General features: G+C 42.3%; 3 protein-coding genes across 11 annotated transcripts in view; 2 read left to right on the top strand and 1 right to left on the bottom strand.

Moving 5' to 3' along the window:
* Nucleotides 1–10,113, top strand: part of shroom2a (shroom family member 2a) — a 38,302-nt gene extending 28,189 nt beyond the window's left edge. For all 8 annotated transcript variants that reach the window (XM_061737905.1, XM_061737904.1, XM_061737903.1 and 5 more), the window contains 5 exons: nt 3,451–4,035; nt 4,607–5,185; nt 7,765–7,930; nt 8,019–8,291; nt 9,349–10,113. In XM_061737905.1, coding sequence (XP_061593889.1) covers nt 3,451–4,035; nt 4,607–5,185; nt 7,765–7,930; nt 8,019–8,291; nt 9,349–9,621 — 1,876 coding nt within the window. In that variant the 3' untranslated portion in view covers nt 9,622–10,113. The remainder of the gene's footprint in view (nt 1–3,450; nt 4,036–4,606; nt 5,186–7,764; nt 7,931–8,018; nt 8,292–9,348) is intronic.
* A 1,916-nt stretch (nt 10,114–12,029) lies between these two features.
* On the top strand, nt 12,030–16,296 carry cldn34a (claudin 34a). Of its 2 annotated transcripts, none has more exons than XM_061737070.1 (2): nt 12,030–12,189; nt 14,531–16,296. In XM_061737070.1, the coding sequence occupies exon 2, from the start codon at nt 14,585–14,587 to the stop codon at nt 15,323–15,325; it is 741 nt and encodes a 246-aa protein (XP_061593054.1). In that variant the 5' UTR covers nt 12,030–12,189; nt 14,531–14,584; the 3' UTR covers nt 15,326–16,296. The 2 variants fall into 2 exon arrangements, with proteins under 2 accessions (XP_061593054.1, XP_061593053.1); XM_061737069.1 differs by having other exon boundaries at nt 14,528–16,296.
* A 5,691-nt stretch (nt 16,297–21,987) lies between these two features.
* Nucleotides 21,988–25,292, bottom strand: LOC133458230 (putative claudin-24). Its single transcript, XM_061737891.1, has one exon. The coding sequence runs from the start codon at nt 25,120–25,122 to the stop codon at nt 24,436–24,438; it is 687 nt and encodes a 228-aa protein (XP_061593875.1). The 5' UTR covers nt 25,123–25,292; the 3' UTR covers nt 21,988–24,435.
* Nucleotides 25,293–27,080: the final 1,788 nt, after the last annotated feature.

Genomic DNA, 27,080 nt, shown 5'->3' with positions numbered 1-27,080 from the left:
TTCCTTTTTGTTATTTTCCCACTTTGAAGTGTCTCCTTGGTAATCGTAACACAAACCAGAGGGAGTATAATAGTAATGTTATATTTCATTTCTGGGGAAAGTTTCACGTTAAGCAGCTATGATCCAATGAGACGCATGACCGTTCTTGTCTTTCAAGCTTGGAGCTGCAGTTGCATCAATATTTTCCAGACACATACACTTTTGAAATTAAATTTGAAAACCAGATACACGTATGTTTTATGTTTGTCTGAAACAGAGTTTTAGCTGACAGCTTAATCCAGAAAACTCTCAAGTCTTTAGGTCAAACTGCATTCACGATTCACCAATCCTTTAACAGCAGCATCTTTGTCACAGTATCAGCAAAAATAGTGCAGTTATATTGCTAATGTAGGCACTTAATCTTTATTAATGAGCGATGACAGTAAAGTGGTGGAAGAAGACTGAGGTCTTTATAATCTGCTCATGGGTAACAGTGGCAGTGCCTTAGCGCAGCTGTGACAACATAAGCCGGTTCTCCGGCTGCTTTGTGTCGCTTAGCGGAGGCTTAGCGGTGTGGGCGAGGCATCTGACCACATCTGTGACAGTAAGGAAGTGTTTCTTCAGGCCTTTGCTGGAATGTAACGGGGAGCCGAGTTCACGGGGGCAGCCGGAAGGCCTGGCATCATCACCAATACGATCATCTGTACGTTATCGTACAGGCGTTGTCCATACTAGTTGTGTGTTTTCTTATTCTGAAATGTCCCAACTCTTGCAACCCCTGATTTAGATTGACTTGCATCACCGTGAGATTTACATTTCAACTAAGGTGTTGCGACAGTTACTGTGTGGATCACTATATCATTTTTATTTCAAACATTCATTTTAACTTTAAGATAATTTCAGGAATTTCTTTTTCTACTTGTAAGCCAGAATAAAAGCATTACACCCAATGAAAAATGCTATTGTTGCTAATATTAGATTAAAAAAAATATGACACATAATTTATTATTTTGTAATAAGTGAAATGCTAAAAATATCATTGTGTCCACATGCAGTACAATACATGCACTCTCACAGCAACGTGTCTCTTTAATCTTTGAGCCCGAGAAAGAAAATGATTTTGGAAGTTGGTTCTTGAAACGTTTGTGCTACTAAACAAGGTAACCAATACTTGTGATTTGTTTAAGAAAGTTTTTTAGTCCCTGCCTGGAGAACATCGTGCAGAAACTGAATCCAGCTTTGGTGGCAGTCGTTACTAGACGCATGTTTAGATGATGTTCAGGGCCTTGGACTCACAATTTTCTCATGTTACATTCAGAGAAAACCAAATTCACAGCCGATGACATCAGGACGTTAAATGAAGAAACCAGTACCGAGCACACAAAAAGGACAGAAGTCGCTGCGCAGTAACAACAATGCTTTTAGAAAAGTGTAGAAACTTTGACTGAATGTCTCATTCTGAAACTGTTTATATAGTGACGTGTTAAAGATGACTTCATTACATTAGTAACCAGTTATTCAAGAGTCCTGATGCTTTAAGGAAAACTCTCCCAGTTGAAACTCGGAGCGGTGCGGAGTAACCAGCGCTGCAGCCTTGTATGAGCCACGCCATACCACTCTCACATTTGCATTACAACAAAGGCACAGAGAACGTTATTGTCATTGAAATATCTGGGAGATGAGACGCGCTTGGGGAAGTGTGCTCCACCCAGATGGTGATATTGATACGGGAACAGGTGTCTCCAGACACGTAGAGGCTGCAAACAGATAGCACGCTTTCCTTTCTAACTTTTCTCTGTGGAAATGATACAATTGAAACATCACATGAGGTGAGTTTATATTTTATTTGTTTTTATTTATTTATATATATATATATATATATATATATAATATTTATCTTTTGTCTCAGGGTTGTGAAGCTGCAGTAGACGCTTTACTTACCTTCACCTGATCTAATTTTGCATAAAGGATCAGTTGCGTACGTACATCATGGTGACACAGCGACCGGTCTCCATCTGACTAGGTACAGTTACAATCCCTCAGGCGTCATGTTTCATCTCTCGCTTTCCCTCACTGTCCTGACGCTGGCGCACGAGGGAGGGAACGAGCTCCAGCAACAATTGTTCATTGGGTAACTTGTCCCAACTTGTCCGGATTCCAGTTTGAGGTTTGAAGTTCAGGTGTCTGTCCGTCCACCAGCCATCTTTCTTTGTGTGCGTCCACAAAATGAGTTGTGTCTTTTATCGAAACGGCTTCATTCGTTTCTGAGGCACGGTAATGAAACAGTTGTATTGGGGTGTTTTTATTGTTGTTGGGTTTTTTTTTTTATTTTCCATTGTTGTTTGTTTGTCTTTTAATGCGCACAAACCATCCTGGATGGCTCAGTACAGAGAAGAGTTGTTTTTTTTTGTGATCAAATTTTTATTTCTTTTTTTCCTTTTTCTGAAAAAACAACATGGTGCAAAAAAAACACCAATACATAACAACAAAAAATGAATAGATAAATGTAATAACAAAAAAAAAAACAAATACAAAACAAACAAAAAAGTAATGCCCATATTATTAAGTATAACAATGCAAAATTAACACACAAATTAAGAGCAAAAATAAATAAATATATAAATAAATAAATGAAAATAAAATCATAACCCCAGACATTACCCACCCACCCCCTGGATCCTAGCAGCTTTAAATCACATCAATGTGTTTATAATATAACTTTTAACATGGTATACTTGGTTTTCCTTTATCACATTAAGGACATAGAAATTATGTATAATGAATAGTTCACTATATCAAAATCTAAACACGACAGAAACTAAATAATTCCTTTATTTCCAGGCTTATCAAATGCCTTCATACCTGCTGCTGCTTGTTTTTTTTTGTAATTAATTATTTTATTTGTGTATGTAACATTTAGTAGTTGAAAACCGATAACCATACAGTACAGAGTAGAGTAGAGCTGAGACGAGTAGGTGCTCGTAGCAGATAGGCACCATTAGTGACGGCTCTCCATTGTACTGTATCTTTAAATAATGATTATTGATGGAGTTCCAGGTGTTAGTCTTTCTACAATCACCACACCAGGGTGCCTCTAAGGACTCATCTCTTCCAGACATCAGCCTCTCTACCCACAACTTAACGTTACCTCCAAAGAGTTAAAACTGTAAATGTGATTCAGGGAGGAAAAAGTGATGGTGTCCTGCTCTTCTGCACTGGAGGATTATTTATTCCTCTCTCCAGACTTTGTGGGAACGGAAATATTCCTCTTGAGGCTGCCAGCTGAGCAGTTACCATAAAGGAGGCTTGCAGGGCAGAGAGAGACGCGGGTCTTGCCATAGCGGCTTAATCATAGTGGCTGCTGGAGAAGTGAACAAGGCCTCTGCCACAGTGTATTATTTGAATGAGCTGCAGATGATAGTTCATGCTGCCTGGCCGTGTAATTAAAAGCTCTCCTTTTGTATCTCTCAGGTTCCCTGACAGTGGTCCAGGTCATTGCAATGTGCGAGAAAAGCCAGCAGAGTTTGAGAATTACTCGGCGCCTGTTGCTCCGCCCAAGACGGGAGCCAATCCCGACTGCACCGGGAACCACAGACCCACGTCTATTTCTCACGGTCTCACTGAGCCCGTCCCCCCGCAGGCCGATAACCACAGCCACACCGAGCAGCCGTCTGGACTGAGGAAGAAGCCCTCAGCCATGGAGAAGCCTGCCCCTACCAGACGCCCGGAGGACGACTCCTATGAATCCTTCACCAGCACCCAGAGTGAAGTCTTCACCCACACTTCTTCAAACGTTGAACCTAACTCCGCCTTTTTCCACACCCACTCTGTAAAGCGAGATTCTGAGCAGGGCAAAGGACTTGTGGACAAAGGACAAGGGGCAGTACATCATCTGTCAAAATCCAATCCTCGGCCTGCCTCCTCTCCTCCAGCTTCCTCCCACAGACCTTCAGGGCTGCCCAGCATGGAGGAGAAGCGCTCGCTCTCTCCACACTTTTCCCCACAGAGACTCAGCGACAAGCCACCAGTCTCCTTTCAGGATGAGGAATCAAATAGGTAATGTTTTTGTTGCATCAGAAGGAAGATTTATTTAGAAGTGCCGCAGTATGACTTAACTAGCAACAGCACAGTTTGTGTCTTTGTGCTGCACGTACAAAGGAGCTTATTGAGAGTCTCTGCCTCTTTGGAATCAACATGTGAGTGCTATCAAGCTGTGGTAAATTAGAGGGATTCTCTGCATTTCTTTTGAAGCCACAAGCAGTTTTGAGATAATTCTCCTGAATTCTGAAAATGTAAAATGTACTGGTAAAAGTCCTAAACATGAATGTTTGTTCATTTCCTTAATTCCAACTAAATTGATATCATCTGTGGCAAAGTTAGGACAGGATAGAAGGATTATTACAGATAGTTAAGACCAAAGGCGTGGGAGGAGTCCACATGTCCTGGATATTCCAGCGTGCCGGGCATGGAAAGAAAAAATCTCTGTTGGTGTAATGCAGGGAAACTTGAAATCAGAGCTTTACTGGAATAACTGCAGCAAAGAGGAAAATGTCTGGCTCTTTTTTTATGAAAGTTGTCATGCAAACTGTCTCTGATAACTGTCTCTTTCTCTCTCTTGATGATTCAGGGTGGAGCTTTTGACAGAAAATGAGAAAACTGCTGGGAGAAAAGTTCCCATCACGATTGTCCATTCGGAGGGAGTCGCTGACAAGGAGAGTTCCTCGTTGTTGAAGCAGAGTGACCTCCGTCCCTTCGAAGCCGAGGGGAACGGCATTAGCAGAATTGGCGGTCTAGGCGCTGCAGGGCAGGGCTCGCTCTTCTGTGCCTTTACTCGGCAGAGGGAGCCTGACGGCGAACCAGAGACTCACGCACAAGAGCCAGAGGCGGATGCACACAAAACCTCTGCAGAACTTCACTCCAGCTGCAACAGCCAGCAGCCAACTCCGCCCACAGACGAGAACAGAAGCACGTGGGCAGACGAAGCCACAGGTCCGAGCGAGGAAGAGGACCAGAAGAGAGCGGAGCTGGCCCGAGACATCATGGGGAAGGATAAATCCTTAGCTGATATTCTGGATCAGAGCAAGATGAAGACCACGATGGACTTGATGGAGGGCATATTCCCTCAGGGGGAGCAGCTGCTGGAGGGGGCGCACCAGCGCAGGAAGGCTCAGAGTAAACAGCCAGGCTGCCGGCCTGCTGAGGAGAGGTGAGGCTCACCCAGCCCTCATACATGATAGAAAAGGTGGACCTCAATTAGGAATGGGCAATATTTTACCGTTCACGATATATCGTCAAAAAAATTCCTCACGATAAGAATTTGTCATCTCGAGGTAAAAACGATAAATTCCCCTTGATGACGTTTTTTGTAAAGCTGATTTATGGTTCTGCGTTAAATCCACGCACAACGTACAGGAAGGAAGGAAGGAAGGAAGGAAGGAAGGAAGGAAGGAAGGAAGGAAGGAAGGAAGGAAGGAAGGAAGGAAGGAAGGAAGGAAGGAAGGAAGGAAGGAAGGAAGGAAGGAAGGAAGGAAGGAAGGAAGGAAGGAAGGAAGGAAGGAAGGAAGGAAGGAAGGAAGGAAGGAAGGAAGGAAGGAAGGAAGGAAGGAAGGAAGGAAGGAAGGAAGGAAGGAAGGAAGGAAGGAAGGAAGGAAGGAAGGAAGGAAGGAAGGAAGGAAGGAAGGAAGGAAGGAAGGAAGGAAGGAAGGAAGGAAGGAAGGAAGGAAGGAAGGAAGGAAGGAAGGAAGGAAGGAAGGAAGGAAGGAAGGAAGGAAGGAAGGAAGGAAGGAAGGAAGGAAGGAAGGAAGGAAGGAAGGAAGGAAGGAAGGAAGGAGATTATGTTTTTATGTAACAAACATGGCGGATCTGAGAGCGTGATAGATTTATAGTTACAAAGGTGGAGTTTAATTGGTATTTTTTTTATCGCCATTTTTATCGTTATCGGGATAAATGCCAGAAATTATCGTGATACATTTTTTAGTCCATACCGCCCATCCCTAACCTCAATATATCAGGGATCAAGGCCACTAATATAAACATAGTTTTGATCAATAAACATTTCTACTTACTATTGACCTACATCAGGTTCCCCTCACAGGATGTTTGAACTGTTGTTTTTTTCCCCAAATCTACCCAAGTCAAACTGGGCTATAAATTGTTAAAGACACACTTTCTGGCTCATGATACATGCAAACTTATTTAAAGGGGACCTATTATGGCATCTAATACCTATTTTAAACAGGCCTTGAATGTCTTAAAAACAAGCTTTTGATTGTTTTTGCTAAATAAATTAGAAATTCAGCCCCTGAGCCATGTCTTTATCTTCCCATTCTCTAACCTCATTATCTATGTTGGATTCTGAGTGGGCGGGGCTATGATAATGAGGCTCTGTGCTGATTGGCTGCCTGAATGACACGATACACCGTTATGAAAAAATGGCGGAAGTTCCGGCCGGCGGAGTTAAGCCGGGCATACACTGTGCGATATTTTAAATCGTATGAGACTGCCCCATCTCACACTGCACGACTAGATCGCGGAGTTCAAAAGTTCAGAGCCCACGATTTATGTTCTCACACTGTACGAGCCGATGTTCGGATGCGACCCGTCTGCTCACACTATACGATCATAATCCTCCCGTCGGACCTCTGTGTACTGGAACTCGAGGCCGGTTCTGGGGCAGGGGTAGGCTGTTCCAAACCAAACGTGCGTCCTGCCCACCTGATCAAAGGTTATGGGATCCTTTATTTTTTTATAATTTTTTATATATATATATATATATATATATATATATATATTAAAAAAATCCCAAAATATCTGTACCGTTTCTGACTGGGTGTGTGCACTGCGCATCATTTTTTGACACAACAAAGAACGCATCCCGCAAAAGTTGTGTCTCGGCGGAGGAACCCGGCGTCCCAGCAAAATGAGAAGAGAAAAAAGAGTTGTTCCGAACAGCAGACAGCGCACACACTAAAGGCTGATTTATGGTTCCGCGTTACACCAACGCAGAGCCTACGGCGCAGGGTACGCGGCGACCCGCACCGTACGTGGAAATGCGGTCTTTTTTTGCTATTAAAACATGATTTGTAATGTTAATTTGCAACACTTAAACTGCAAATAATAGTTTTTGACGTGCCATCAGAGATTGCGCATGCTCTCTGCGAAAGGATGAGGCAATTTGGGTCGCAGCACTGCTTCAACTGTGCGATGCCTTCACGAGGAGCGACCAGGATTTCAAACATGCTTGATTTTTTCTTGCGACCTCACGATTTGTGATCGGGAGCTCGTCGTGAGGTGTTAATCTCTCGTCGTTACCCCACGTACACTGCACGAGGCACGAGCAACGATTGGGTCAAAATCGGGCCCGATCAAAAAAAAGTCGCACGACTGGAAAATCGGCTCAAAACGAGCCGATAATCGCACAGTGTCTGCCCGGCTTTAGTTGTGGGCGTGGTTTCACGCATCGGAGGCCAACCTACGTAAATCGCTCCCGTCGTTACGTAACGATGGGAGCAGAATCTGAACGGCTCGTAAAAGCCACATCAGACTGGACGGCTCATCCAGGCGGCTGTACAGACACTGCAGAATTTGGTTGCTTTCCTCCTTCTCTGAGTTGGCAGGCTGAGGGGAGACCACTTTATATATTGTAAAGCAAGAGAAAACGTGTTTTTCATAATAGGTCCCCTTTTAAAAACTGATTATCTCCATGTTTTAAAGTTTGAGAGTCTTTAATAGTTTTGTTTAGTAATGTGAGAAACATGGTCTTTCAACTTGTTAAATGCTTTTCAGGGGAAAGGAGGACGACATGGCAGCAGCTGTCGCCGTGGTGACCAGCTCTACATATTACAGCACGTCTGCTCCCAAAGCTGAGCTCCTGATCAAAATGAAAGACATGCAGGAGCACGAGGAGGAAGACTCTGAGGACGAACTGGACATTGATTTGGCCAATAAGAAGGTACAAAAGACCGACCGTCCTGTCTGTCACGCTAGTTCAGACTAAAAGTCTTGTTAGTCATTCATGGTTTTGTATGTTTTCCGTGCAGCAAGAGCTGATTGACAGCCTGAGCAAGAAGCTGCAGGTGTTGCGGGAAGCCAGGGAGAGCCTGCAGGAGGACATCCTGGACAACAACGCCCTGGGAGATGAGGTGGAAGCCCAAGTCCAGCAGGTCTGCAAACCCAACGAGCTGGACAAGTTCAGGATGTTTGTCGGGGACCTGGACAAGGTGGTGAGCCTGTTGCTGTCTCTCTCGGGCCGCCTGGCCAGAGTGGAGAACGCCCTCAACAGTCTGGAGGAGGATGCTACTCCTGAGGAGAGGGTGAGCAAACCTTTGAAAACACAAAGATTGAAAATCAATAGGGGTGTAACAATATATCGTGCCACGAAATTTCGCGATACAAAAACGTCACAATATGTGTCGTGGAGGTGACAAACTGTATCGCGATATTGGGTTATTAATATTAATCTATTGTGTTGACTAGAAACGCGCATCCGACCGCGGCCGCGACCGCGCGGACCAAAATCTTACTCCGCTCAGAAGAAACTAGTCCCGTTTTGCGGTCCCGTTTTGAGCTCTGAACTTTTACTAATGTAAGGCTGGTGTAGAGTTAAGCCTTACCTTATTAAATTAAACCTTTTTCGGTTTCAACCGAAAAAGCTTTAATCAACACAGCACCTAGTGCCGTACTGTGGCGTATCACTCCGCCCAATCTAAAACATACTAAGCACTACAGATAAACTGACTAGTGTCATTATAGTCCCTGATTTACAGAATATAAAGAATATATTTATAAAATAATGAACCCTGAATTACCAAAATAACCTTCTTAACAAAAATAAATCTCCTCTTACACTTATAAGGTGAGCATGAATCTTTTTTATGATGTAAAATTGTATGTATTTATTTACTTTTATTTATTTATTTAATTTTAGTTGTTAAATTTCTGGAAAAGAAAAAAGTCCAATCATACATGAGAGAAACTATTCAGTTTGTGGCAAAATATTTGTACTTGTATGAAACTGGAGATGCATAATGCAAACCTGACATTTACTTTTAGTTCAGTTTGTGGAAAATGGTTGGCCTGGCTTTCTCTTTAAAACTTAAACAGTTATAAAGCATTACAAACTGTAACAATAGGGCAAACACACAGCATTGTTTTGTATTTTGTGTCTTTCAAATAAAAGACAATTTTTTCCAGTCATATGTTCCTCATTCAAGGTTGTTAAAAAAATACTGCTATATCGTATCGTATCGTTATCGTGACCTCAATATCGTGTATCGTACCGTATTAGTGTATCGTTACACCCCTAAAAATCAAGCAACAATCTAACGATTTAGTAAATCTCATAAAATGATATATATTTTATTTCCGCAGCGTACGCTGATTGAAAAGAGAAAGCTGCTCATTCGACAGCATGAGGATGCAAAGGAGCTGAAGGAGAACCTGGATCGCAGAGAAAACCTGGTTTACGACATCCTGGCCAGCTACCTGCAGGAGGAGAGCCTTACAGACTACGAGCACTTTGTGAAGATGAAGTCCGCCCTCATTATTGAGCAGCGCAAGCTTGAGGACAAAATCAAACTGGGCGAGGAGCAGCTCAAATGTCTGCTGGACAGCCTGCCCATAGATCAGAGGCTGGCGTTTTGAAAACAATGGATATCTCCCATAAAAACTGAGGAAATGTGGTCACGTGGGCCACAGGTTGTTCTTTGGTCTCGTGTCCAGCAGAGGGGGACAAAGAGCAGGACCTGCAGACAGAAGACCTACTCGGAACAAAGACTGGTGAATTATTTTGACAAGTCTTTTGAAAAGGATTGCGATCATAGTACCACTTGGTCCGGCAGGATCTATGAGTAACTTTTTTCTTCTTTTTTTTTGGAAAAATTTTGCTTTTTTTAGCATTGACCAACCACTATATCTAATGTTGTCGAAGCCACTTCTGCTTTGTTGTACGTTTTGCTATGTAGTAATTTATTGTAGCCTTTTGAATCTGCCCAGGAGAGGACAGTAAACTGATCTGAGCAGCCGTGCTACCTGACACGTGTTACATGTGGAGTATTTATCATGTTTTTGGTTTGAATAATTTCACTCTGTAACCTTTTAACACATGATCTGTAAAATACAAATAGTTCCATCAAATCAACTTGAATTCATGGTCTTAAACACATAAACTAGTGGGCTTTTGTCAAAACGTTTCCTGGTACACGCTGCAGCAGGGTGAAGACACTGTGCAGGTCATTTTAAAAAGCACTAGTTCATCTTGACTAAACACTCATTCAGACATGAAATGCTTGGGGGAGTCACACACATCATCGTATCCTCTTTTACTCCTATGTTGTTGTTTTTCTTCTTAAAGGTTTTTGATTAAAACATAGTTGGAAATCATCTTATGGTAGTGAGAATAAGTATTATAGTAAGTAAATACAACCTGAGACAAGCAACATTTAACTTTTTTTTGGTGTTTGTTTATAAAATGAAGCCAAAAGGGAAAAACATAATAATGTGGACAAACCTAAGTACCCCCTTACTAGAAATTAGGAGGGTAAACTGCAGTCAGGTGCTGCTAATCATTCACCCTTCATAAATCTGATCATCAGCAGCAGTATAGACTTGTGGCTCTGAAAATGTAAACGTGTCTTAACACAATGCCATTAGGGAAAGACTTAAGCAGTGGTCTTAAAGAAGCAACTCCTGCTGCATATCAATCTCCAAAGTGTTTCCAAACAATTTGGAGTTACATTTGCTGGACATCCCAGTACATTTACTCCAGGGTCAGACAATGCAATGATCTCCACAAAAGAGATCTACGGTACATAAAAGTCAAGAGCCACATCTCGGGGTCCTGCAGGCCTCACTGTGCATGTTAAATGTAGAAGTCCATGACAGTGCAGTAAGAAGAAGATTGAAGCATGGCTTATTTGGAAGGTTGTCAGGAGAAAGCCTCTTCTTTTTTTTCTCAACAAAGGACATGGAAGTATGGTTGAGGTTTGGAAAGCTACATCTAAATAAGCCGTAAGGTGTCTGAAACAATGACCTGTGGACAGATGAGGCATAGTTGAGTTGTTTAGCTTAAATGCACTCAAATACCATGCTTCGTGAAATCCAGCAGATGCATCATAACCCCCGTCAAGCATGGAGGAGCCACATACAAACTTCTGTGTATACAAGAGTCCTGTGGTGAGAATGAGGTCAAAGTGAGGCCACCTGACCGAAACTCTGTGGTGGGACATTAAGAGAGCTAATGAAGAGGGAATTGGTAAAAACCTCAATGAACCCAAGAAATGTTGGAAAGAAGAATATATATTTTGAATGTATTTTGTACAAAATACAAAAAACAGCGACCTTGTGTTATTGCAGCATAAGGTGGATCTGTGAGCTTGTGGATCACAGGAGTAATTTGTATTAACCACATGACATGTTTTTATTTAAACTTTTTCAAGTAAATGACGGCACAGCAGAAGGAAAGCTGTATGTTGTTTGTCTGAGGTTGTGTTACGCCTAATACAGAGACCCCCTACAATCAGATGTGTTCAATACTTTTAATACACAAAAAAACAGGATTAAAAGGCGCCGAGGACGTTTGTGCTTAACTGTAGTTCTGAAGGTTGACCATCGGTGCTGCTTTTTACACACATCTTGTCAAATGTCAATACTACACACGGTGGCAAAGACCTTATGTTTTTTTTTGCTTCTTCTTTTCATGTAACTTAATTGTGTTGCGGTATTCTCAGTACCAAAGTTTAGTGTGTAGTTCTAGCTCCGTTTGAACACGTATATCATATTTTACAGCCAAATGTGTGTGAATCATCACAAACCAGTTTGATCAATCAAATCTTTAAAGTTCAACATTGAAATCAGGATTCCCGGTGTGAAGCTCACCTGAGGACGGTGAGTGTTTTGCTCCATGCACAGCTCTGCTTCCTCATAATAAATAAACATGACCTCACCCAGTCGAGTCTGAGGGATTTCTTCTCCACACGCTCTTCCATGTCAATCATTAACAAACCCTTCCTTCTGCTGATAATGTGGACGATAAAGACGTTTACATCACAAGGAGTACTCGTTCTGGTCAGATCACACAGGTGTGTGAAGTCGCATATATCTGAGGCAAAATGCAGACCGTCGCTCTGGTTGGGACTCTGCTTGGGAGAATGCGCCATGTGTGGTGGGATTCTGTTTGAATTAACGTCAACTCTGAGGCAGAGAAGCATCAAGGTGAGTAAATGGCCTTACCCTAACATGGCCTTGACTTATTCTCTACTAAGATTTTAGTGATAATGATCTGCTTGAAGATTCTGCTCACGCTTCCTATAATTAAAACATTCAGGCTTCCTTGACCATTTTGGGGCAGAACCCTGAAAAGTTCAGATATGTTGAAAGAGAGCTTTTTGCCACATGTTTAAATTCAAAACATTCACCAGTGTGTGCTTTGAACTCAATAAAATCTACTGAAGATGAAGACGCGGTCTCACCAGGACAGCTGACTGGAGTAATCTGAGCAGGATGAATGAGATATAAATCATAACCTTTTGTAGATTTCACAGAAGAGAGACTTTAACAGGTACTGGATTTAATTCTTCCTTCACGGGGACGTGTAAAGTCACTGTAACGGCTGTGAATACTAAAACAACAAAGACATCACATTGTCAGCCATTGCTTTATTGCTGTAGTTGTGACCAAAGTACTATGTTGTAGGTGTTTGTCACTTAAGAATGTCACATGCTATTTTGTTTTATCTTTTATCTTATCTTCAACTATTGTATGCACTTGGCAGATAAGTTCAGTAGGTTCCTGTAAATAATGTGTATTCCCGTCCAGGGATGAATCAGTTCTTGTAGTTATGGTTAATTGGACTACTGCATAAAGATTATCAACAAAGTTAAGATCTAGACTCTTTGGTGGTTTAACAGTGTCTCACACTCCCTGAACCATTAAGAAGTGGTCATTGAGTATTTTCATGTCGTTAAACTCAACATTTCTGAAGCAGGACCTGACCAGCTGACCCCCCTGTAATTCACCTGTAATCAGGTGAAAGGTACACCCCACACAGGTTGCCAGTCTATCACAGAGTAGTTAGTTAGTTAGTTAGTTAATATTTATTTCGGTCAATCACAAGCATAAAAATCAACAAACAAGATAACAACCATCCACAGGTTTTTCCCTGGTCAACATTGTGATTATTTTGTCCAAAAAGGTCTGGGCTTGAAGTATAAAGCTTATCTTGCCTACCTTTTAACAGAATAGAATATACAAAAAGAACAAATTAAGTATCATGAGGCTACACAAAATAATAATAATAATAATAATAATAATAATGATAATAATAATAGCTTAAATAACTGTAATAATAGTAATAGTAATAATAATGATAATAATAACAATGATAGCTCTGAAAACAGAAAGTGAAAAGATGCTAAAGAAACCGACAAAACCAATTTAAGTCATTTGTCATTTCATCTCATGCATGTGTACATTCTTCTTTGTTTGCTTACTTAGTAATCATGAAAAAAATAATTTAAATACATTATTTTTAAACATTCTCAGCCTTTTTTGTAAGATAGTAGAAGTGGAAGGGATCAAACGTGTTTATTTTGGGTAACTGGCCCTGTAAAGGTTCTTAGAAGCAGTTAGACACCAACACTCTTTGATTGATTTTTGATTGATATCTTTTATTTCAAACATAAGCACAAATAATAGCAATAACATAAAAGATAATAATCACTAAATAATAAATGTACCATCATAAACAAAGTAGACAAGAATTAATAAATATAGGAGCAAATGTGTAATGCTGTTATCAATGTTATTATTTTGCATCTTCAAAATTCAAATGCCACCTAAATATAAAGCTAAATATCATCCTGCACATCCAAAGTTCATTAAAGTAGACTAGTATTCAGCTTATTTGTAATTTGTAATGTATTTATTTATTTCAAAACAGGGACAGTGCACAATAAGACATTAATCTTGTACAAGAGAATATGCATTGTGCCAGGTTGTAGCAACTTGCTATTTTCCACCTGTAGTCCCTGGGCAGGTTGATGGAATAGTACATAAAAATGAGTATAGAAAAAGAAAAAATAAGTAAAAGAGCAGAACAAAGCAAAAAGACCATAGATAAAATAGATAAATTAAACATGGAAGCAGATTCAACAGAGCATGGGATCTGTCAGATGTTGGCACCTAAGATTAAAGCTAGGCTGCCCCCCGACACACACACACACACACACACACACACACACACACACACACACACACACACACACACACACACACACACAACACACTTCATAAATGTACACACACTTGTCTTGACAGTAACCAACGCTCGGCAAGATGTGAGAAGGTGTGGGGACTTGTACATGAAATAATGTCGAGTATTCCATTGAGTCATTGCAATACATGAGAATGATGACTTCCCAAATGCAGTTTTGCGTTGGGATACACGACACTCCCCCCTGGTAACAGATCTTGTTGTCCGTGTTGAGTTCTCAGCGCAGAGATTAGAGTTTATAATTCATTCTCACATGGTCTTGTACATGTTTCCTGCCAGCAGGCCTGATGGAGCGCTGCAGTCCTCCTTGAGCGTTTGTGGGAACACAGGACAGCGATGCTCTACCTGGCCAACACGGCCCACTGGCAGTTCCTGGGCCTGATCGTCGGGGCCCTGGCGTGGATCCTCACCACGGCTGCGGTGGGCATCGATGAGTGGCGGGTTTGGTACATTGATGATGTGACCATCATCACATCAGGTGAGGCTTGGGTGGGCATCTGGAAGGCGTGTTTCTTAAGCCACGCCTTTCCCATGACAGAGAACTGCTGGAGCATCGGCTTCTCTGACCCCTTCGCCCCGGTGGAGATCCGCCTGGCCCAGGTGCTGATGATGCTGGCGGTGATCTGCGGCCTGGCGGGGAACATCAGTGGCGCGCTGGCCATGAGGATGGTCTACTTCTCAGTGGAGCATCGCAGCAACATGAGGATGCTCTTCGTGCTGGCAGGGGCCCTGTATGTGCTCACAGCGACGTTCTCCCTGGTGCCACTCACGTGGAACATGAACTCGGTGCTGAAAAACTGCACCATAGACTTCCCCCCTGAGTTCCACCTCCCACCTGCTCCCGTCAGGCAGAGAGTCGGCATCGGCATCGTAGTGGGAATCCTGGCCTCCATCATGATGCTCATAAGTGGCATGCTCTTCCTCTGCTACCGGTATGTGTGGACGGACCCTGAGCAGACCAGAGAGCCCCTCCACAGTCCCTGGACAGAAACCACGCTCACACAGAACACTGAGCTGTCAGAAGGAGTCATCCAGGGCATGCACAATCCTGCATTCCTCACTGAAGCAATCTCATAATCCCTTTGCTTTTCTTTTTTCTTTTATATGTATATATATCTTTATGTTAATCAAAGCTTCCATCATCGAGCAGTTCATTGACACAGAATCAGATATGAGCAATAAAAATAGTTTGAAAAAGAAAATAAACTGCTTTACCACATAAAACTGACCAAAAACCACTTGTGGGCCAAAAGCAGTAGCTATTTTGATTCAAACATCTTTTTACCTGCTGTGAACTTGTTTCATGGCCTCTTGGGGGAGACAGAAACAAGCTGCAAATACTGTCACCTCTTAAAGTTTTCACAACTAGCTGCTTATTTTCATTTTCTACACGTATAGTCATGCAGACTCCCATTCATATCTTTCTAATCATGTATTTTATGTTTAGTAGCTTTAGGAAGTATTAATAATAATAATAATAATAATTCATTTTATTTAGAGGAGCCTTTCAGGTCACCCAAGGATACAAACACACATTATATATAGTATACAGTTAATACAAAAGCAAAAATACAATACAAAAAGCAGCAACAGACAGCATAAACAAAGTGCATAGACCAATAACTGGAATAAACTGGTGTAGTGTAGTGCAGTGTCCAGTTAGAGTGAGTGAGCGCCTTTTAACAGGTGGGTTTTGAGTTGGGTTTTGAATGTTGTGATGGAGTCTGTCTGTTTTATGTGTGGGGGGAGGGAGTGTAATATATAGTATTAGCAGATTTTTAACTCTCAAAAGTTGCCACTTGTGCTACACATGGGGAATTATCTTATTATTATATTTAATTTTCCTAAAAGTGTATATTCATGACAACTAACAGCCATGCTGCAGTTAATCAAGGAGAACAAGTAACCCAGACAACCAATACACAGGTCTGGAAGTGGCTCTGCAGAGCTGAGAGGAAACATCATCTTGTCATCAATCTTCTGAGTCTGTTGTCATGTGATTCATGTTGGTGTCATTTTATTATAAAATACCAGTTCTGAAAAATCTGGGATGCTGTGTAAAGAGTGAATGCACACATCATTCAGTTATTTGCAACTCATGGGTACATTCCAGCACGGTGGCTTAGTGGTTAGCACTGTTGCCTCACAGCAAGAAGGTCCCCGGTCCCACTCCCAGGCCCAGCAGGGTCTTTCTGTGTGGAGTTTGCATGTTCTCCCCGTGCTTGCGTGGGTTCTCTCTGGGTACTCCGGCTTCCTCCCACAGTCCAAAAACATGCATATTAGGTTAATTGGTGATTCTAAATTGCCCGTAGGTGTGAGCGTGGTTGTGAGCATGGTTTGTGTGTTTATATGTGGCTCTGTGATGGACTGGTGACCTGTCCAGGGTGTAACCCCTGCCTCTCACCTGAAATGAGCTGGCTCCAGCAGACCCCCGTGACCCCGCAAGGGATAAAGCGGGTATAGACAATGGATGGAGGGTACATTCCTATTTTAGTCAGAGAAGAACAAGGAAAATGTTGAAGTTAAGATATTTTACTGTTTCAAGAGACATATTAGCTTATTTGAATTTCATGTCTGCAACACATCTCAACAACAGTTTTTATATTTGTTAATACTAATCTCATCATCTACAGCCCATAACATCATGATCATTTGGAGAAATATCTGGAGACTGAAATTCAACCATTATTTTCAGGCAGCACTCATTTTAAGAACGCGTGGGCTCCATCCTCACTTTTATGTCAAAAGTTTTATCCTGCAAGGAAGAAGCCATGTGCGTAGATGATCCAAACATGCTACCATCTTCTCTGGGCCAACATTCAGAAAAATGAACTGAGGGAACGCGGGACCAGCTTTCCTTTGATCAGATTATTCAAAATCTATATATATCCTTTATTTAACCAGGTGAAAGACTCATTGAGATTAAAACCTCTTTTTCAAGAGTGACCTGGCCAAAATGGCAGCATAAAAAGAATAAAACAATACATACAAACACAGTCAGTCACACATTCCGGGGAAACAATAAAAACAATGGTAAAATTTACACAACGGGGCAGTTGCAAGAATCGAGAGAGCTAATTTCTCTGTCTTTTAAAATTGATTTAAATTTACCCAAGGATACAAGCTCAACCAATTTCAAGTCCTTCTGCGCATCATTCCAAGTTGAGGGGGCAGAAAACCTGAACGCCTTTTTACCCAGTTCAGTTCTGGCTCTCGGGACCTGCATCTGAATAAAGTTCTGTGAGCACAGGCCATAATGGCTGATGTTTCTACACATGTGCACGCACAAATATGTAGGGAGACGTCCCAAAATGGATTTGTAAATAAAAGTCAGCCGGTGGGAGAGTCTACGGACAGGCAAAGAAGGACAATTGGCAGCAGCATACAAAAAACAGTGATGTACCTGATAGCTGCAGCCGGTGATAAAGCGCAAAGCACAATGATACACGGTATCTAATTTCTTTAAATACTGCTCAGGAGCGTTCATAAAAAGCAGATCGCCATAGTCCAACAAGGGTAAAAAAGTTGTTTTGATCAAATGTTTCCGGACCCGAAATGAAAAACATGATTTGTTCCTAAAAAAGAAACCTAATTTTAGTTTCAATTTAGAAACAAGATTATCAATATGAGATTTAAAAGACAATTTGTCATCAATCAGAATGCCTAAATATTTATAAGAACTAACCAATTCAATTTCAATCCCCTGAACAGTTAACAACCTTGGAAGGTGAGATGGAAGCTGCTTGCCATTTGAAAAAAGCATGGTCTTCGATTTATCTGCATTTAATACAAGTTTAAGCTGAGTCAGACGGGATTGAACAGCATCAAAGGCAGTTTGCAAGAACTCAAGGGATTGTAATGCTGACGAAGATGAACAAAAAATAACTGTATCGTCCGCATAGAAATGAGACACAGCATCAGCCAGATTTTCACAAAGATTATTAACATAAATTGTGAACAGCAACGGCCCTAGTATAGAGCCTTGAGGTACGCCCTTTAGAACAGGAAGAAAGGAAGAAGAAGATCCAGCGGCCTGCACACACTGTGTTCTACCTGATAAATAATTTGAGAACCAGTTTACAGCCTGGTCAGATAAGCCAATCTTGTGGAGTCTGTCTGCCAGGATAACATGATCGACAGTATCAAATGCCTTTGATAAGTCGATAAAGAGAGCTGCACAATATTTTCGGCCATCTAGTGCCTCTATGATGTCATTTACCACTTTAATAGCAGCAGTTATTGTACTGTGCTGTTTGCGAAAACCTGACTGATGATTTGAAAGAAGACTATTAGCATTTAAAAATTCTTTAAAGGAGCTGTATGTAAGAGCAATAATAAAATGAATCATAAAATGACCCCGATATGTCAACAGACATTTAAAAATCATGTTCATTTCAAATACTTATGTCACTGACAACAGCACTCAAGCCAGGATATTCCAGTTTAAAAAGAGGAGTTGCAGCCCTCAACTGATGTTTATGTTGTCATTTTTTGTTTTGGCCTGAAGCTCCACCCTCCACCTATCTCCCAATCACCAAGTCAGTATTGTTTCTGAAGCTCCACCCTCCACCTATCTCCCAATCACCAAGTCAGTATTGTTTCTGAAGCTCCACCCTCCACCTATCTCCCAATCACCAAGTCAGTATTGTTTCTGAAGCTCCACCCTCCACCTATCTCCCAATCACCAAGTCAGTATTGTTTCAGCATCCGGGTTGCCAGCTCGGCTCTAATTATGGCAGCCATGGCAGCCTACGTTCCTGCTGCATTCTGCAGCCTACCTGGCAACCTCTGGTCGGGGGGAGGAGGGGGAGGGTACACGCCGCTCAACAATATTTTGAAAGTGACTGCAGTACCAGTTTTGGCCATTTCTTACAGACGGCTCCTTTAAGTTGTTCACTGACCAACTTTTCAAGAACCTTGGATAAAACACACAATTTAGAGATTGGCCTGTAGTTATTAACTACAGAGGGATCACCACCTTTTAGTAGAGGAAGAACATAAGCAGACTTCCATATGCTCGGAATCTCATTTTCAGAAATGGTAAGATTAAAAATATGACACAAGGGTTCTGCAATAAAATCTGCTGCTGACCTCAGAAAAAAAAAAAAAAAAAAAAAAAATCTGAAATGATTTTGGGAAAATATGGGTCCTGTGAAGACGATACGGACCAGCTTGTTCGTTATCAGCAGTTAAAATAGCCTGCAACTCCAGTGATATCGGCAGCTTGCACATCTGGAAACACCACTCCTGAAACAGAGGTTTTAGAGCTCTCACCTACACATCTGTTTTTAGGCCTTTCTAATGCTACACTGGATCCATTTCAAAAGCCTGACTTTGCAAAAGACTTTGGATGCTGAAAACAGTTGGTGGGCCATGAAAGGAAAAAAAAACATGACAAAGAAGAAGAAGCAGGACTGTTGAGTAGTTTTAATCCCTCATCAGACGCCAGCGGGACAACATTCCTGTCTGATAATGTCCCAGGACAGCGTTGCAATACAAATCAAATCTGCACATAAGATGTCAGTTGCCTCATTATATTTCTATTTTAATTTCATGTGACTGATTAAGCCGCGGTCATGGACAGCTTCTTATCCGCAGATGTTGTAAAAATAAAAATAAAAATCTACGTTATCTATGAGTGACGGTTAACCAGCTGAGCGTTCCTGCTCTTGTAATAACCGTCCAGTGTTATCGCTGCATGGGCTGGAGGAGGTGATAGGACATGTCAAAGGACATGTGGGCTTATGACGGGCCCCATGTGAGGTCGGGATATAGTGAGTCAGGTTGACTTGGGGCCCTGCACATGTGACCAGCGTAGGAGGCTGACGAGAGCAGGCATGTGAGTATGGAGAGGGGGCTGCCTCACTGTGACGATTGTTGCCAGTGAAGGCATGCACACACACACACACACACACACACACACACACACACACACACACACACACACAGAGACATGGGTCCAGTGGCTTCCTGCACCTCTCTGGAGGCGGCTATCGAGTGAAAAACAAAAGGCTGTCTTCACTTCATACGGTTCACTTTCAAAAGTCCCAGAGGCTCATGGTGGTAGCGTAGCGCTGATGTATAGAGTTAATATAAATGAGAATTATTCCAAAACATTCCTTAAGAAAAGAGATTAAGCACAAACATTGCAATAATTCTCCATCCATTTCTCCATTTCTGGGTTCGCCGCCCTCCCACCACTCTTGCACATTCCTCTCTGCAGATAAGGCTGATAAAAGAGCCCCAGTTTGTCACGGCTTATCTAATCAGCCTTGCTAAATCATCTGCCATCACTTATGATGTATTGCAGAGAAATTACATGAAAACCCAGGACAGTGATGACTGCTAATGTTTTTAAATCAAGCTCTTTAGTACCTCACCAAGAGCCTACCTTGGCAGGATCACAGTGCAGCTCGAATGATAACACTTATTTAAGGCCTGTTAGATAAAACAGAAATAATTGGGGGTGAAGCTTGTGGCACATGAGCGATCACGCCCCCGACTGTTCTTTTATCTCAGAGTTTAAAGCTATCGTCCCCAGTCATCAAGATCAGATCAGATTTATTGTATTTTGTGTATAGCCTGAGGTGTAGAATAACTGCAGATACTTTTCAGAGAAAACAGTCCGTGAAAAAAAAAAAAAGAAATGTCTTGTTGTGGTTATAAAGTGATTAAAGATTGTACAGCTGTCTTAAACCTCTCAGACTTGACAAAGTCAACAGTAAAGCGAATGTCTTGCGGTTATTAACAGCCGCCAGAGCCCCTTTTTTCCCTTTGAAGGGGAACTCCCCCAAATTCACAAATCAGAATGTGTTTATAGGCTGTCTGTAGCAGTAGCTGAGTCATGTGTGATGAATGTTTTCAGATGGCCTCGCTTGGCTTAATTGGGGAGGTAGACAGAAGTGAATTTACCGCAGGGGGTAAAGAGGTTTAGCATGTGAATCTCAGCAAAGTCAGTGATAAACCGCCACTGCGACTGATATAGGGGCCGTGCTTAGCAAAATGAGAAGGAATGATACCAGGGGCGCCTCCAAAAATGTTTCATAGGGGGGGCCAGATGGGGCCACTTAAATTCTTGGGGTGGACACCAAAACTAAAAGCCGTCATTACAGGATTGTATTATACTGTTGTAGTATAAGGGCTCAGAAATACTTAAAAAAACGCCTACTGATATACTTGGGTTTATTACGGAAGAGTATTAGGGCCATGCAAGAGAAAAAATATTTGAGAGGGGAAGATTTTTTTTTATTGTGCACTTCGAGAAAAAAGTCGAAATGTTGAGATTAATGTTGAAATACAATTTTGTGAATAAAGTTGAAATTTCGAGAATAAAGTTGAAATACATTTCATCTTTTTTCTCGAAATTCTACTTCAACATTAATATCTACATTTCGACTTTTTCCTTGACATTTTGACTTTTTTCTCGACATTTCGACTTTTTTCTCGAAGTGCATAATGAAAAAAAAATCTTCTTCCTCTAAAATATTATTTTTATTTTTCTCCTGCCTGGCCCTAATACTCTTCCGTAGGGGTGGCCAGTGGGGAGGCCAGCAAATTTGTAGGGGGGGCCGTGGCCACCCTTGGCCACCCCCTGGTGACGCCACTGAATGATACATTATAATAAAACACGACCTTGATCTCTGCTGTTATTGATTGATATGCGAGACAGAGAGAAAACACACCTCTGAACCCAGCGTGAGTCAGCAACATTTCCCATCCATTTCTACTCCCTCTTCACCCTGGTCAGGGTCACAGGGTCAGACTTGAGGCATGGCAAGTTTATTTCACGTACAAGACAAGTCAAAGTGCTTCAGAGAAAAACATTAAAGAGTTTAAAAGCAGAATAAAAAAAATAAAGATATATATAGATATATTTTGTTTTTTTTTAAGGGAATGGAAGTAGAGGTGGACCCCAGGCAGGTCGCCAGTCCATCACAAAGATACAGACCACAAACACTCACTGCTACAGTCAGTCACCAATCAACCATGCAAGGCTTTGCTCTGTGGGGGGAGAAAACCCACGCAAGAGAGGGAGGAACGTACAAACTCCACAAAAAATGACCCCAGCTGGGATTTAATCTGGGAACCTCATGGTGTGCGATGACTGAGCTCCCCACCACATCACAGTCCTTCCCCAACGGCTGGAAAACCACTAAATATCTTTAAACCACTGGCTACATGTAAGACAAGACATACAATGTCTGAATTTTATTACAGGGACTTGAGACAAATGCACAAGTACAGATAGATCATCATCAAGTGTACTTAACTGGGGTGCAAACGGGTGGGGGCAGAGAGGCCCCTAATGATGATGAAATGATAACACAGTAAAAATAATTACACAAAGTTATTAACTAACACATAATTACAAATGGTTTATTTTCAATGTCCTGGTAACAATAACTTTATTGGTTTTGGAAACATCAACGCCTGTAAAATAGCCCTATTAAGATTCTTCTCATGGGTCCCAGAATCCCTAGCGGCGCCTCTGGTCTTAAAGACGGATTGTGATAACATTAATGGATCCCTTCGGTACTTGACCTCAGTATAAAAAGTGAGGACTTCTAACAAATGAAATAATTGCAACATACCTTTTTGCAAACATTTCTTTGCTGTGAGAAAATGTGTGTTTTGGCAACTTATTACAGTTACGTGTACAGTACGCTACTTGGCACTGAAGGAACTTCTGGCACATTTGAGATAAGTTCCCCACCAGCTTTGATAGATTGAAGGATTTTGTTTTGCATAGTTACATATAAACCCTGCTTTTTACACAAAGGGAGCTGGGATAAGCTCCAGCAGATCCCCGTGACCCTAAAGAGGAAAAAGCGCATTCAAATAATGGACGGATGGATATTTGGGAACATTATCATTATTATTGTCATTATCATTGCATGCGGGGGAGCTACTATTAAATTCATATCCATACGATCTCATCAAAGTTCAGTTAAGGCTGAGATGATGTATTTCACCATGTTAACAGTTTTTCCACAGTTCACAAACCGTTTGGGTGAAACGGCAGCATCGTATATGAGCAGTGTGCTTATCAGTCCCCTCGGAGCAGGCTTGTTTGTTTGTAATCAGATGTATTTAGACATAACTCCTTGTTTTTTAACCTCATTTCCTTCTTGCTGCGGCACTGCCCAACCTCAGAACGGTTGGAACCTCGTGACCCTCAACAAAATAATCTCTTAAATTGTTTTTGGAGCCCTCCTGTTGATAACCACACTTAACACTGGAGCACGACTGGCTCTCCCTGCAGGCTGAGTCAGACCTCAGCTCCTGCCTCTCCACCGTCTCCCTGCGTCTCTGGCTCCGGGAGGCCCGGCAGAACCACTGGCAGCCACTTAGAAGGGAAGTCTGGCATGTCTCGGGCCCCTCAAGAGACGTACGCTCCTGCGACAACATCATTATCTCTCATTAACTTCATTCTCTGGGAGCTGAATCCTTTAAAGGAGGACCATCAATTGGATGTGAAGGTTCATAAATCATCCTCCTCTCTTACGCGGCACACACATACGTTGCTGCACCTGTGTGTGTGGAAACTATACAGACAGACACTCTGATCGTGGCAAACCGTTGTAATCATGTCAACTTGTTCTGCATTCTTCACAGTACACACTGCCCATTAAAGCGTTCATTAAACACAGCTTAGCCCAGCGAGTGACCAGGAAATCTGCTGGAATTAGACTCAAGCTGTGTTTCCACCGCTGCAGACACGCCTGACAAACCAGGACGTTTCTCTTCTGTACCACCCTTGCGGTTTACCAAAATAAATTGAAAAATAAACATATCCAGCATATTTCATTGGGTAATATATACCAGTAAAGAAAAGGGACATTTTAATGAATAACATTACGCAATTTACGCCAATCATCTGAATATGCTGCACAATAAGCAAACCTAACAAGAAACAGAATGATTTGTACTTAAAGATGCAACCTTAATATTCTATCATTAACAATAATTTACAATCACAACAATGTACAAGCTGAAAATATAGATTGTTCTTTGTTGGTGTTGATAAATGAACCTGAAGCCACCCCAGAATGTGAGATAAAAGGAAAATATAATTTGTACTAATCAAAGGTATTTATAAAGTCCATTATTGGTGCAAAGCAGTCTGACGTTGCAGCTCTACAGGTGATTGTGCCGTGCTGTCAGTCTTCACATGAGCAGTTCCTCCTTCAAACGTACTCGCAGCGTTTCCGAAGGTTTCCATCTGTGCTCATCACCTGGTATCTCCGCTGCAGCGCCGGCTGGGGCTCCTCGTGCGAGCACACGCAGGAGCACACTATGAGCAGGCCGGCCACGATGAGGAGGAATCCTGCCGCCCAGCCGCAGAACAAGGCGTCTCCGAACTCCCACCGAGGCACCACCTCCGGCACCTTCTCGTCAAAGAAATGCACCACGGCTAAATGGGCCATGTAGGACACGGGGATCAGACACAGCACTCCAGAGATCACCCCCAGCACCCCTCCCAGGACAGTCAAAGCCCTCTTCTTTCGACAGCTGCCGTCCTCTTTGCAGCTTTTCACCAGATGTAGTCCAGGTATGGTCATCAGGATCCCCAGCATGCCCACGGTGAGGGAAGCACACATCAGGATGCGGGCCAGCTTGATGTCGCTGGAAAGGCCCAGCAGACTGTCGTAGGTTCTGCACTCCATGCCTCCGACATCCTGGACCACGCAGGTCTCCCACAGGCCCAGCTCGTAGCTCTCCACCGGCAGCAGGGCCGTGGACATGGTCAGCCACTGTGGTAGGATAGTGGTGGCTAAAGCACACAGCCAAGCCCCGACGTAGACCAGCATCCCCAGCAGCTCCAGGGCGCAGGCGCAGGTGTCCACGCTTCTCTCTCCTTCTCTGGCCTCCATGCTTCACGGAGCCGCAAGAGTTCTTCTTCTCTGGATGCACTTGAGGTGAAGAGGCCTCTCGATGTGCAGCGGAGACAGAGGCAGCTCAAGGCACCTGTTAATTACTGCTGATCGCTCTGAGGGATCAGGAGTCGGAGCTCGCTCAGAAACAGTTCCCACTCAGAGGAGCACACATCTTCTGCTGCAAGGGAGAAGGGGCCAGTTTGGCCCTCCCACTTGTGATCCTCCTGCTCCCGTTGCCGTGCCAATGGGCAGAAGGGGCAGAGGCAGAGATGGCTACGATTTGACAAGGCCATTGTCAAAATGCTTGTTGAAAATTACCCAGCCACATGGGATTTCATAAAATGCAGACAGGATATTTCTAAACTGGAGAGATTACCTCCCTGATGTATATTATTTCTCGTCATGTATATTCTATCTGAGGGCACTATCAGTGTACAAATAAGCAAAGAGTTTTTACAGTAAATGTATGAAGCAACTGGTTCCTGGTTTAAAACACTCAAATTGTAAAGGCACTAGAACACAGGGCCGAACAGACATTTTAAAAACAAGTCTTCAACATGTTCACAGACATGTCTTAAGGTATAAAAGCCAGGTTCAAAGACATCAAGATTTACTGATGATCAAAAAGATGTTTTGGCACGTTCATCAGTTTGGGCAAATCACTCTTACAGTCATGCTTTTCTGCTTCTTGTGACTGAATCTGAAACAACAGTGCAGCTTATTGTGCACCGCCGAGCCTGTGGGAAATGATAGTAGGAGGATATAGATCAAAGCTGTGATGCGAGAAAATGTTTCCCATATTTAAACACACTGAAAATTGTACAAACACGCAAACAAGAAATGCACCGATAAAATCCCCAGCCTGCCGGCTCCTCCCCTCCTGGAGTGGGGAGCGCTCAGCTGATCCCTCTGATGTCTTGAAACAGACACACATAAAGCATAACAACACCAAACTCATCAAGAAAAGGGGGCTTTTATTTCTATTTTTACAGAATTAGAGACACGGTTTCAAGGGGAAATCTCCCCACTCACACAGGTGGAGGAAAGAAAAGAGAAACCTCTTCTCTGTAAATTCTACTTGAATTTCTCTTTCAAACTGATCTTTTTCTCTTTTTTTACAAATGCAACTGAAAGTTAAAGAAGAAATGTGATGCAATGGGTCCATCTATGTTGTTGCAGTTCCTGCAGTTACACATAGAGGCTGACAAACCAAAAAATGTCCAAGGCTGCCTCTGTCCCCGTCCACGTCACTGGAATCCGTGGCGGTAATCCTGCTGCAAACATGCTGAACCCCATCTGAGCAGAAGAGATGTATCTCGGTCACATCTGACTCAAGTATTTACTCATTAGACTTTTTTTTTTTCATGTTGTTATGCAAAGTTTTAATCATCTAGGCTATGAATGGAACTCTGGTTTGCCCACACTTGCCCAGAGTAAAGCATGTGCCTGTCTTTCTGTACATCCTGCAGTTAAGTACACTGTGTGAAGAACACAAAACCTCAGTGACCACACACGGCGCATCTAACATAAAAGAAAAAAAAAACAAAAAGAGACTTACACCTAAACAATATGCCGAACATAATTAATCACTTTGCAAAGGGTGAAGGTGACACAATTAGCTTGCTTTTATTCAAATGCAATTCATTTACAACACAACTAAGCACAAAAAGTAAGGACATTTATGTTTGCAAGATTATATCTTTGTTGTAACAAAGGCGATAAATCTTATACTGTTGGAAACCTGTTTCTTTCCCTTTTTAAATGGTGATACATGTGTGAGGAACATAGACTTGTGGGATGAGCAGCAGAGCTGAGTGTCTGGGTTGTGGCCATGAAAAATGTTGCCACTGACTTCTTCTGCTGGTGTCGGCAACACATCCGCTGGAACCTGATCATGTGGACCAATGTTATCTTCAGCAATGAGTCCAGATTTGCAGCTCCCTCATACTTCCATA

The sequence above is a fragment of the Cololabis saira genome, chromosome 13, assembly GCF_033807715.1.
Source record: "Cololabis saira isolate AMF1-May2022 chromosome 13, fColSai1.1, whole genome shotgun sequence".
Taxonomy (NCBI): domain Eukaryota; kingdom Metazoa; phylum Chordata; class Actinopteri; order Beloniformes; family Belonidae; genus Cololabis; species Cololabis saira.
This window is presented reverse-complemented; position numbering and strand designations above follow the sequence as displayed.